A 12,456-nucleotide genomic window follows, 5' to 3' on the forward strand; every position below is an offset into this window, starting at 1 on the left:
TGGAGATACATTATTTCACCCTAATAATGCAGACATCTAGTTGGAAAGAAAAAGCTAGTCCCTGTCAGGCAGCAGAACTACACTGAATGAAATACAAGGGGTGCTCACTTCAAAGAGAAGACCAACAGGTTGTAGAGGTTACAAAAGGATTAAGATTCACAAGAGGAGCATAAAGCAATCATTTTCCTTCAAAGCGTAAGTTTTCTTGATTCTATTATTCTAATCCAACCATTTATTTATTTGATTGATTGATTGATTTCTGCAGGTACCCATTTCAACCCAGTGACTCTGGGCAGCAAACAATTCTAAAACATATAAACAGCCCAGAGTCTGTTTGAAGGAGATGGGCGGTTCATAAATGCAAAATATAAATAAAATAATAAATAAAACAACTGAAAGCAATACAAAAATAAATGTATCCAATAGCCAAGAAAATTATAACAATTGCCACTTTCCTGATTGAAAGGACCTGCAGCCTGCCCAATCTGCCAGACCCAATTGGCCAAGTGGAAACTAGCTATTGGGAAGATGGTCCCTTAGGTAATTAAGTCCCAAGCATATAGATCTTTAAAGGTGACAGTCAACACCTTAAATAGCATCTAGAAACACATTGATAACCAATGCAATTCATGCAGCAGTAATTGTGTATCTGACACTGTTTACTACCTAGGCTGCCACATTTTGCACCAGTTGAATCTTCTGAATGCTGTTCAAGGTCAGCCCCATATACAGCACATTACAATAGTCAGAATCTTATGTGAAATTAATAGACTTTTTAAGGTTGATGAGCATATTAGCATTAGTGGTAAATACATTATTTATTAGATTTTTATTCCACCTTATTATTTTATAAATAACATAAGGCAATGTACATACATGAATACTATTTCCTCTTTTTCATTTCCCCACAATAGCAATAGCAGTTATATAATGTTTCAGAGTGCTTTACAGACCTCTCTAAGCAGTTTACAGAGTCAGCATATTGTTCCCAACAACGTGGGTCCCCATTTTACCGATCTCGGAAGTATGGAAGGCTGAGTCAACCTTGAGCCGGTGAGAATCAAACTGCTGGCTGTCAGCAGAATTAGCCTGCAATACTGCATTCTGACCATTGCACGCCACCATGGCTCTTTGTCAGGTAGGCTGGGCTGAGAGAGAGCGACTGGCCCAAAGTCACCTTGCTGCCTAAGAAAGGACTAGAACTCACAGTCTCCTAGTTTCTAGGTCAGTACCTAACCACAATATCAAACTGGTATTTTAATTTTAATTTAATGAAGCAAATGGGTGACTGTATGGAATACACAACAGAAGAATCAACTTGCGGCCTTCAAAAGTATACTTGACTTTTGGGCTAAGAATGCTTTGTAATAGCATTCACATTGTGAAATTTGCCTATTTAAGGGGTCTCCCTAGGCCAGAGATTTTTTTGCAACCTCCAGATTAGCTCTAGAGTGTACATGGCCAAAATATTTAGCCCAGAGGTGGGGAAATTATAAGTGAAGTCTGTACATTGAGGCTAGCAAAAGTTTTTTCTCAAGAAAAGAACTAGATCAACACATATATTTTCTCCTGATAAAATTATGTCATGTCTCCACTGACTAGTCTCCTGAGCTCTTTCAGAGGTTAAATAAATTTAAAATAAAATATCTGTCCTCTATACTAACCATTTTCATAATAACATTAAACTATTTTACTATCAAGGATTTAGTTAACTATTGGTTTCTATAAACTCTCAAGTTAAGTTTTTAAATTATTTTGATGTTACTATATAATACTAAGTACTGATATATTATGATTTTAAATTGTGTTGAATCTGCACATCCTTGGCCACTGCTATAGGCAGTGGGAATTCATACTGTATTCATACAAATACATATATATAATAAAATATAAAATATACTATATAATTATTATATTTATTGATAATCTTACAAATAATGCACTTAAAATTGTTTTTGCTCCTGATAATCATATAATCCCTGTTTTTTGGTAGAACTTTGTCTTTTTCCCAATAAAATGGTTAGTTCAAATGTATTCCTCTAATTCCAATTAAATAAACAGAGAAACACAAACAATTTTAAATCAGAAAAATTACTCAAAACAAATGCTACAAATATCTTACCTTGACAAAACGTTGCATTAATTCTCTTGTAACCTTGTGGACAATCCACTACCTGGCTATATCCAAAATAAGCTAATTTGAGAGGAAACAAAACAGAAAAACAAAAAATGACCCATCTGTTATCATCCAAATGTTTTAATATCATGCCATTTTTTTTAAAGGGTTGAATTCTGAACCCAAATAAAAGATTGTACAATATTTAAATATGTCTCAATACTGTTGCTGCTGCTAATTTGCTTTTGGGAATTATTTAGTTCCAAATTGGCATTAATAGTATTTCAGTCTTGAAGGCAGCAGAATTCAGGACACCAGAAGCCACAAAAAGTCTACTTTCATCCAACAACTATTACTATCAGACAAGCAATATTCCATCATTTGAAAAAAAAAAAAAAAAGTTGAACCATTATGGAAACAAAGTAACTTTGGAATCAGTCAACCACTATCTAAATGTCAAAAACCTGAACATCTTTTTTCTCCTTTACTCTTATGGGTTGTTGGAGATCTTAGATGCATCACTTTTATTTTCCTATAAAATTAGTAGGCACGTGAATGCTTTCTTTTTCTCCCCATAAAATAGTGAGCTAGACTGCAACCAAATATGAGAAGGAGAAATCCTCTGCTCCTTGGAGTCTCATTATGAGTAGATCCTCTTTAATTAATTAGACTAATTAATGTAAATGATCCCTATTTCTTCTTTCTTCAACGCCATCTGAAAAGATCTTTGAAGCACGTAGCACAAACCCAACTTTCTTATTAATTTTCAGAGTACTCTGGAAAAAAGCTTTCATATGCTTTCACTACTTTCTTTGCAAGAAAAATATATGTATACTGTGCAAAATAACAGAAAATATATTGTTAAAAGCTTACCTGGTTTCTTTGGACATTTTTGGCACTTGTTAAAACCCCAGGAAGTTCCCACAGTCCCACAGCAATCTTCTTGCTTGGAGAGGCCAGGAAGTGCTTTGCTACACTGGAAAATGTTGGAAAATCTCAAGTTAGTCTTTCTGAAGGACAGATGTCTTCTTCCATGCTGCTAATTCAGGATCACCCAGGACCAGTCGCTTTTAAGATTCACAAGAATGTAAAAACTTCTGCTTGAATGTAAAAACTTCAGTTTTTCCAGTGAATTAGCATTTTATCTACAATATATTTCTCAAATACCTTTTGTAAATTAGTCTTCACTTATTCCTATGGCTGCCCAAGAGTTCTTATCCATGATCATGTTTGGTGCTCCAATTTTTTCATGCTGAAATCAGACAAGCCATTTCCCTTCTCTATGCATGTCTTACTTTGAAGTGTGTGTGTGTGTGTGTGTACCTGCATGGTGAATTCAGCACAAAGTGACATTTGGTATACCACTAAAAATGCTGTGTTTGCAATGGCCTGCCAGAAACCAATGAGAAACAGCCAACATCCTGATTAAAAGAATGAAACATAAGAGAAACAACCAAAATCTCCATGTGGAACAACTGGAATCACTGCATAGAGAAAGAAAAACTACTGTATATTGGAGAGGGATTTTTAAGAAGATGCATATTGCACAGACACAGTACTAAAACATTTACCTGTTTAGAAGAATCCTGGGCTAAATGCTATGGAAAATGTTAATTATTGTCAAGAGGATTAATAGGAATTAGTAAGTACTGCCAGCTGTCCTGCTTCAGGAAGGAGCAGGAGCCTAGATTACAGAATAGGTGAGTGTTAGGAACATTCTAACAGATTTTCTAGCATTTTCTAGCACATCCTTAAATGTAGAAACCTTTCCTTCCAGCATCAGTAGAGTGCACCACCCTTAGATGGAATTGCTTTTTTGGGGGGTGAAAGATGTGAATTTAACTTATAGGTGAAAAAAACTTAAGCACCTGTTTATCCTTCTTTATACCAACAACTCAAATATTTCTTTATAAAAATATATAATGCTTTTCTTGATTGTTCTTATAAGGAGAAAAAAGTGCTAGTATTGTACAGAAATATTTTTGCCAGCCTCTATGTTACATTAAAAAATGTTCTAGTTACTCATCTCACTGCCAAATTTATGCTCTGTTTATTGCTGGAACTACTAAGATAGACACACCCTTTCCTCTCTCTGGATAATTTACACATAGAGCTAAAACAGACCTAAAAATTCAATTTTGAATTGACCACCTCAAATTTGTAACATAAACATTCAAGAAGAAGCTGTTCTTGTTTTTTTTTTTTAAGAAATACAAACCTTTTAACAAAAAATGTTAACTATTATCACAAAATTCAAAATTTATCTTCCAATTTTTCAATGTCTCAAACAGCCCACATTCAAAAATTAGCCATTAAAACACTAAATAGAGACAACATTTGTCTAACTATTGTAGACAAGATAGAGAACTATTGTACGGTTATATCACTGCACTTGTGGGATGGTTGAACATTGACTTCCAATGGTAATTGATTTCAGTTCATTAAAAATCAAATGCTACTGTTTGAACAAGTCGGAAGCAATAAGATAAAATTGATACAAAAGCAGTGTTTCAATTTTTACAATGCACTAGATTCAACTTCCCATACATATTCTTCAGAATTTGAAAACTGATCAAGTGTATAAAGATCATAAATTTCCAAAAACCTTTCCAAACATTATTTAATACACCAAATTGTGAATAAAAAGTAAGGAGTAAGGAGCTGCAAATCTTTTTACACATGAATAGCTGACTAATACCCACACACATAGTTTGTCCCATCTAGGCCCCTAGAACTTCCAGACACTGGGACAACTACCAGTGATACTGCATTCCAAACCTATTGCCAACATTTCCCAGAAACTTCATGTAAGTGTTAAGCAACAGAGGCAAAATAAATCAATCAACTTCTGAGGTATGCCATATATGAGAGGCCATGAGGCTGACCTTTTCTCCCCATCACCACTGACTGCAACCTCCTGGTAATGCAGGAGTAGAATCCATGGTAACATATACAGCTCCTAATGCCAGGGGTCTTAGATACTTAATCTATTATTTATAGTAATAAATAAGCAACAGATACTTAATCTATTATTTATAGTATTAAAAGCAGATGAGCATTCTATCAGGACCAGAATGGTTATGCTACCTTTATCTAAATCCAGACAAAGATCATTCAACAGTGTGACCAATGCTATTTCCATTCTGTGACCATGCATGAATACCCACTAAAAGGAGCCTAGATAACCCATTTCCTCTAGGGTACTCTGTAGCAGAATTCCCACAAGATATTCTTTTTTTTTTTTGTCCCAGACCAAATAATATTCCGTTTCCCCTTTCTTTTAATTCTTTTTTTTTAAACCAAACTTTATTGATTATAGAACTAAAATATCAAACAAACACATATATAACACACAGAAAAAGAAAAAAGGAAAAGGAAAAAAAGAAAAAGATTAAGAACTAGCAATTCTACTATCGACAGTCTATGGTTCCTTGTTTGTTATCAATATTGGTGATATATTTACAAATACATCTTATTGCGAATATATAATTTCTACCTCTTTTACCTTTTACGTTGTTTACTAATATATTTTCTATTTTTGTTCTATCCAGTCATACCAGCATTCCGAGCTTCTACAATATTCTGATGTTTCTTTTTCCTTAAGTGCTAAGGTTAACTTATCCATCTCTGCACAGTCTGTTATCTTCTGAATGACCATTTCCTCTGTTGGAATATCTGCTTGTTTCCAACACTGTGCAAAGGTTATTCTGGCTGCAGTAAGAATGTGCAGTATTATATGTTGTGATTCCGGCATCTGCTACAGGTTTTTTGAATGACAGCTCCAGCGAGGAGGACTTATATGAATCAGCAAGTTCTAACGATGAGGAGGAGATGAATGCATTTGATTTGCAAGGTCGGCTTGAACCTTCAAACTCCTCCACCCTTCAATTAGGTGGTCAGCCGGAACGGGTGATAATGAGGAACAGATGATATCTTCAGGTGAAGAAGATGATAATTTGGATGATTGCTGGGTAGATGTCAGGACAAGACGTCTCCTGACAAGGAGGAACCAACGAGGATACAGTAGGAGGGCAGACCAGCAATTAGACTAATTAGTTACTCTATAAAGGGAGAGATATGACTTTGCACTTTGTCCGGAACAAAGTGTCTATTTGCAAGAGAGAACTGAAAAGCACAGTCTGGAGGATTTTGATCTGAAATATCTTGTTGGGATTTGGATTTAATTCGTTGGAACTTCTACTTATTGGAATTATTTTGTGAAGGATTTTGATCTGAAGAATCTTGTTGAGTCTTGGATTTAGTTCGTGGGAACTTTTACTTATTGGAGCTATCTGTGAACATTTTCCTGTTTGCTGCCTTTCTTTACAAGGACTGCTGCTTTCAGCCTTAACTGTTTATTTTTAGAAGGTGGGACATAACATTTTGTTCCGGACCTACAGACCATCTTTGCAACGATGGATTCAACTCAAATGCAACAATTGGTGGATCAGCAACAGATGCAGATAAATCAATTACTCCAGAGCAACGTATCCCTTCAAAATCAGGTAACACAATTATTATCGCTTGTTGCCAATTCTCAAACTGTTTCGGTTGCAGCTGGAGTTCCCCTGCACCCCTGTGAGAAAAATTCGATAGCTATGCCAGATAAATTTTCTGGGCAAACGGACATGTTTTCAACATTTTTGGGTCAGTGCCAATTGTATTTTTCTGTGAGGCCGGAGGATTTTCCAACCGATCGAGTTAAAATTGGCTTTATTATTAGTTTGTTAACCGGGCAGGCTGCCAAATGGGCTACTCCCTTATTAGTACAAGATAGTCCATTACTGGACGATTTCCAGGGGTTTATTCAACAGATGAACGTTATGTTTGAGAATCCAATTAAATCTCAAACTGTGGACAGAAAATTGAGGGATATTATTCAAGGTAAACACTCATTGCAAGAATACGTTGCAGAATTTCGCTTGTTGTGTATGGACTCCACCTGGAATGAACCAGCTCACATGGCAGCATTCCAAGAGGGTTTGTCCGACATTATCAAGGATGAACTAATTCATGCAGAGCGTGCTTCAACTTTGGACACATTGATTACTCAATGCTTACGTATTGAAGCTCGCCTACAACATCGTGGGTGTAAACGGACCGTTGCAGAGCCACCTGTGTTTCCTCGTTCACGCACCCGTCTATGAGGGTTTTCCAATCCAGAATTCCAGCAGAGGAGCCGATGGAGATAGGCGCACTCCGCCCTCGTTTAACAGTTCAGGAACGATCGAGAAGATTTCAGGAAGGTTTGTGCCTTTATTGCGGGGGTTCGGGACATTTTGCAAATTCCTGCACTCGGAAGGGGACTTGTGGACCTGTATCAAAACCCATTGCTGGTCCGTCGGAAACGGGTAGGCCCGACCTCAGGGAACCCAGGTCGGGCACAGTATTCACTTTCATCTCAAATTGCTGAAGTTAATTCTGGCCTCCTCGACATTTACTTTTGGACACTCGCATATTCTTGCAATCTCGGAAGGAGGGAATCCTCGCCGTGGCACTGGTGGATTCAGGGGCTACGACTAGCTTTATGGATTATGATTTCGTAAAACATTTCAAAGTTCCTTTAGTGCCTGTGAATCCCCCATGCAGGTGGAAACCGTAGATGGGCGCGAACTCAAGTCGGGACCTATTCGCTTGCCACCCAACCACTGCGTATGCGTATTGGGGATCACGAGGAGGCGATAAGTTTTTATATCACTTCGAACCTCCATCTTCCTTTGGTGCTCGGAGTATCCTGGCTGCGCTCTACACGATCCGTTGGTGGCTTGGGCGCAGAACGCTGTTTCTTTTCCAAGCCTGCAATGTGTGGACCACCTGAGACATGTCTGCGCAGGCCAACATATTGTCGCTTCTGCTGCCTCGATTCCTTCAGAGCTGTCGGATTTCCCGATGTTTTCAGTGAACAGGAGGCAGATCAATTACCACCACATCGTGTTTACGACTGTCCCGTGGATTTGATACCGGACGCTCCATTACCAAAGGGGAGGTTGTATTCTTTGTCTGAGCCTGAACTAGTTGCACTTCGAGAATTTTTGAATAAAAATCTAGCTCGGGATTTATTCGACCTTCGTCATCCCCTCTTTCAGCACCCGTTCTCTTTGTCAAGAAGAAGTCGGGAGAACTTCGCCTTTGTTGTGACTATAGACGCTTAAATGCTATCACTGTGAGAAATAGCTATCCTTTACCGCTCATCTCCGAATTGTTGGAGCGGTTACAGGAAGCTACAATTTTCACGAAACTTGACTTACGTGGAGCTTACAATTTGGTTCGGATGCGTAAGGGAGACGAGTGGAAGACGGCTTTTGGCACTCGTTATGGTCATTTCGAGTACACCGTTATGCCATTTGGTTTGACCAACGCTCCTGCTGTATTTCAACATTTAATGAACGATATCTTTCGAGACATGTTGGATAAGTTTGTTGTCATATATTTGGACGACATTTTGATTTATTCAAAATCTAAAGAGCAACATCTTCAGCAGGTGCGTCAAGTGCTTCAGCGCCTTCGGGAACATAAACTTTATGCTAAATTAGAAAAATGTTTCTTTTTTCAGTCGTCTCATCGAATTCTTGGGACACATTATTTCTCCTGTGGGCATTGCTATGGACCCCAAAAAGGTTGAGGCGTTGTGTAGTTGGGAAGCTCCTCGTCGGGTTAAAGATGTGCAACGACTTTTAGGATTTGCCAACTATTATCGGACTTTCATTCCAGGTTTTGCGAAGATAATGGATCCCATAACCCAGCTTCTTTGTAAGAAGGTTCCATTTGTGTGGGGGCCTCCACAACAACAGGCTTTTGACACTTTGAAAAAGCATTTATAACTGAACCCATATTGAAGCATCCTGATCCGGATCGCCCATTTGTGGTCGAGGCAGATGCTTCTAATGTCGCTATCGGAGCAGTGCTGTTACAAGCTTCGGAGGATGGCGCTCTTTTGTTTCCTTTGCGCTTATTATTCTAGGAAGCTTACAGCTTCGGAACGCAACTATACCATTTGGGAAAAAGAGTTGTTAGCTATTAAGGTTGCTTTTGAGACTTGGAGACATCATTTGGAGGGAGCTCGACACAAGGTGGAGGTTCGGACAGATCATAGGAACCTGGAACATTTGACCACGGCTAGGAAATTGAATCAAAGGCAGATTCGTTGGTCGTTATTTTTGCCAGATTTAATTTCTCGGTTACTTACGCTCCAAGTGGTCAGAACCGAGGGCGGATGCATTATCTCGAAACCGGAGTATACTTGTGCCGAAGATCCTCTTCCTTTACGGACAGTGTTACCACCGGAATCTCTAGCTGTACTGCAGGAACCGGTAGATTTACGGGCCCAACTACGAGAGGCGCAACGCTTGGATGCGTGGACGCAGCAGAGACGGGAGGACATTGGCCCAACTTCTCCATGGTCTTTTGAAGACGATCTGCTTCGATATCGGGGTTTATTATATGTGCCTACCAGACCGTTGAGGGCTCTCATCATGACACAATGTCATGATAACCCAGCCGCTGGTCATTTTGGATTACACAAGACCTTGCATTTGGTCACTCGGACTTTTTGGTGGCCTCGAGTTCGCCATGATGTGTCTTCTTACGTCGCTTCTTGCGTTCAATGTAGGCAAGCGAAAGCAGCATCCGGTGCACCTCCTGGACTTTTGCAACCCTTGCCGACTCCAAGTAGACCATGGGGAGCGATCTCTATGGACTTTCTGACACATTTACCGTCTTCATCAGGGTTCACAACAGTGCTTGTGGTAGTGGATATGTTGACTAAAATGGCCCATTTCATTCCCTGTCGGAAATTACCATCGTCCAGCACTACGGCTCAGTTATTTTTGCAACATATCTTCCGTCTACATGGACTGCCTGATAGAGTGGTTTCTGATCGTGGGGTCCAGTTTACGGCAGAATTTTGGAAACAGTTAATGGCGGCTTTGCAAGTGAAAGTATGTTTAGCGTCAGCGCACCATCCGGAAACTGATGGCGGGACGGAGAAGGTGATTGGGATTCTTACTCAATATTTGAGATGTTTTGTTAATTTGCGACAAAACGATTGGGTGAAATACCTCCGTTAGCAGAATTCGCGTTTAACAACTCGCAGCATACCTCCACCCGTGTCACGCCATTTTTTGCAAATATGGGTTATCATCCGCGTTTCTTCCCATTAACTATGATGGATTCCCGGTTCCTGAGACCCGAGAGTTTTTGGAAGAACTACACGCAGTTCGACGTCTACTGATACAACAATTGAACAAGGCAAAAGAAGATTATAAGCGGTTTGCAGATCGGTCCCGTCGAGATACACCTCCGTTAGTTGTGGGTGATAAAGTGTGGCTATCTACAAAACATCTGAAGGTCGATCGCCCTATTAGAAAACTTGATCATCGGTTTATTGGTCCGTTCCCGATTGAGGCAGTTATTAATCCCGTGGCATACCGCCTCACTTTGCCACGATCCATGCGTATTCACCCCGTCTTTCATCGATCTCTTTTGATTCCTGATTCTTCTGTTTGTCGATTACGTGATTCTGCTGAACCGGTCCGTTATCATTGCCTTCTGAGGAGCCTGCTGTTGACGATACGGTGGTCGACGCCCTGATTCCCGTTGGCTCAAAGGTCGCCTTCCAGTATTTGGTCAGGAGGAGGATAGATGACTCGGAGGTTTGTTCCTGGACGGATGCGTCTACACTTCATGCTTCGGATCTGCTTCGAGACTTTCATGCACGCTTCCCTTCAAAACCGCATCCGGATCGCCAGACCCGGGGAAGGGCCCTGCGGTGAGGGATAGTGTTGTGATTCCGGCATCTGCTACAGGTTTTTTGAATGACAGCTCCAGCGAGGAGGACTTATATGAATCAGCAAGTTCTAACGATGAGGAGGAGATGAATGCATTTGATTTGCAAGGTCGGCTTGAACCTTCAAACTCCTCCACCCTTCAATTAGGTGGTCAGCCGGAACGGGTGATAATGAGGAACAGATGATATCTTCAGGTGAAGAAGATGATAATTTGGATGATTGCTGGGTAGATGTCAGGACAAGACGTCTCCTGACAAGGAGGAACCAACGAGGATACAGTAGGAGGGCAGACCAGCAATTAGACTAATTAGTTACTCTATAAAGGGAGAGATATGACTTTGCACTTTGTCCGGAACAAAGTGTCTATTTGCAAGAGAGAACTGAAAAGCACAGTCTGGAGGATTTTGATCTGAAATATCTTGTTGGGATTTGGATTTAATTCGTTGGAACTTCTACTTATTGGAATTATTTTGTGAAGGATTTTGATCTGAAGAATCTTGTTGAGTCTTGGATTTAGTTCGTGGGAACTTTTACTTATTGGAGCTATCTGTGAACATTTTCCTGTTTGCTGCCTTTCTTTACAAGGACTGCTGCTTTCAGCCTTAACTGTTTATTTTTAGAAGGTGGGACATAACAATTATATATTTGACTTTTTTAGAAATTTGTCTATTAAATATCTCAAATAAGAAGAATTCTGGTTTTAATTCAATTTGCTCCGCCATTATTTCTTCTAACCATTTTTTTATTCTATGCCAGTATCTTTGGGCTTCAGTGCAGGACCACCACATGTGAAAGAATGTTCCCTGTTTCTTTTTACATTTCCAGCAATTCAGATTCATGTTAGGAGACATTTTCACTATTCTCAAGGGCGAGAGATGCCATCTATAAAACATTTTATAGGCATTTTCTTTATATGTTGCTGATTTTGTAAATTTATTATTCCTTGTCCAAACCTTTTCCCATTCTAATAATGTAATGCTATGTCCTATGTTTCTACTCCAAGCTATCATGTTGCCTTTGACTACTTCCTCTTCTAATTCCATCTCTAATAAGTAATTATAAAATTTAGTTATATTTTATCTGGACCTAATAGGATTTTATCTAATTGTTGTGCCTTAGTATAAATTCCAAAATTTTTCTTGTCCTGGCTATATCTATTTTGAATTTGCAAATAAGCCCACCGGTCTACTTGTAGCCCTTGTTCTTGGAGATCTTGCCATGATTTTAAAGTTCCTTGCGCATCAAGAAGGTCTTTGTATTTTATCATTTTATTAAGATCTAGATTATTTGGATGTATCATCGCCTCCATCGTTGAGATCCAGATTGGGATTTTTAAATAATGTTTTTTTTTATTTTGTTCCAATTAGCCAATAAGGAATCTCTAATTATATGTCTGTGGAAATACTTCTGCTTAATTTTCCCAGTGTCCCATAAAAATGCGCGCCATCCCCTCTGTAAATCATGGCCTTCTAAAAATAAAATCCTTTTATTCGACAGATTTACCCACTCTTTCAACCAAAGTAAGGAGGCTGCACTATAGTATAATTCCCAATT

The 12,456-nt window shown here is 39.1% G+C and overlaps 1 protein-coding gene across 2 annotated transcripts in view; it reads right to left on the minus strand.

The window, feature by feature from the left end:
• The window catches only part of LTBP1 (latent transforming growth factor beta binding protein 1), a 214,393-nt gene that overhangs the window by 84,005 nt on the left and 117,932 nt on the right, over positions 1–12,456 (minus strand). For both annotated transcript variants that reach the window (XM_026680806.2, XM_026680798.2), the window contains exons 8-9: positions 2,990–3,092; positions 2,123–2,194 (exon numbers count right to left, since the gene is read on the minus strand). In XM_026680806.2, coding sequence (XP_026536591.2) covers positions 2,123–2,194; positions 2,990–3,092 — 175 coding nt within the window. The remainder of the gene's footprint in view (positions 1–2,122; positions 2,195–2,989; positions 3,093–12,456) is intronic.

The sequence above is a fragment of the Notechis scutatus genome, chromosome 1 (genome assembly GCF_049901735.1).
Source record: "Notechis scutatus isolate UNSWTSFEM ecotype Mainland chromosome 1, rNotScu1.2, whole genome shotgun sequence".
Lineage (NCBI taxonomy): Eukaryota > Metazoa > Chordata > Lepidosauria > Squamata > Elapidae > Notechis > Notechis scutatus.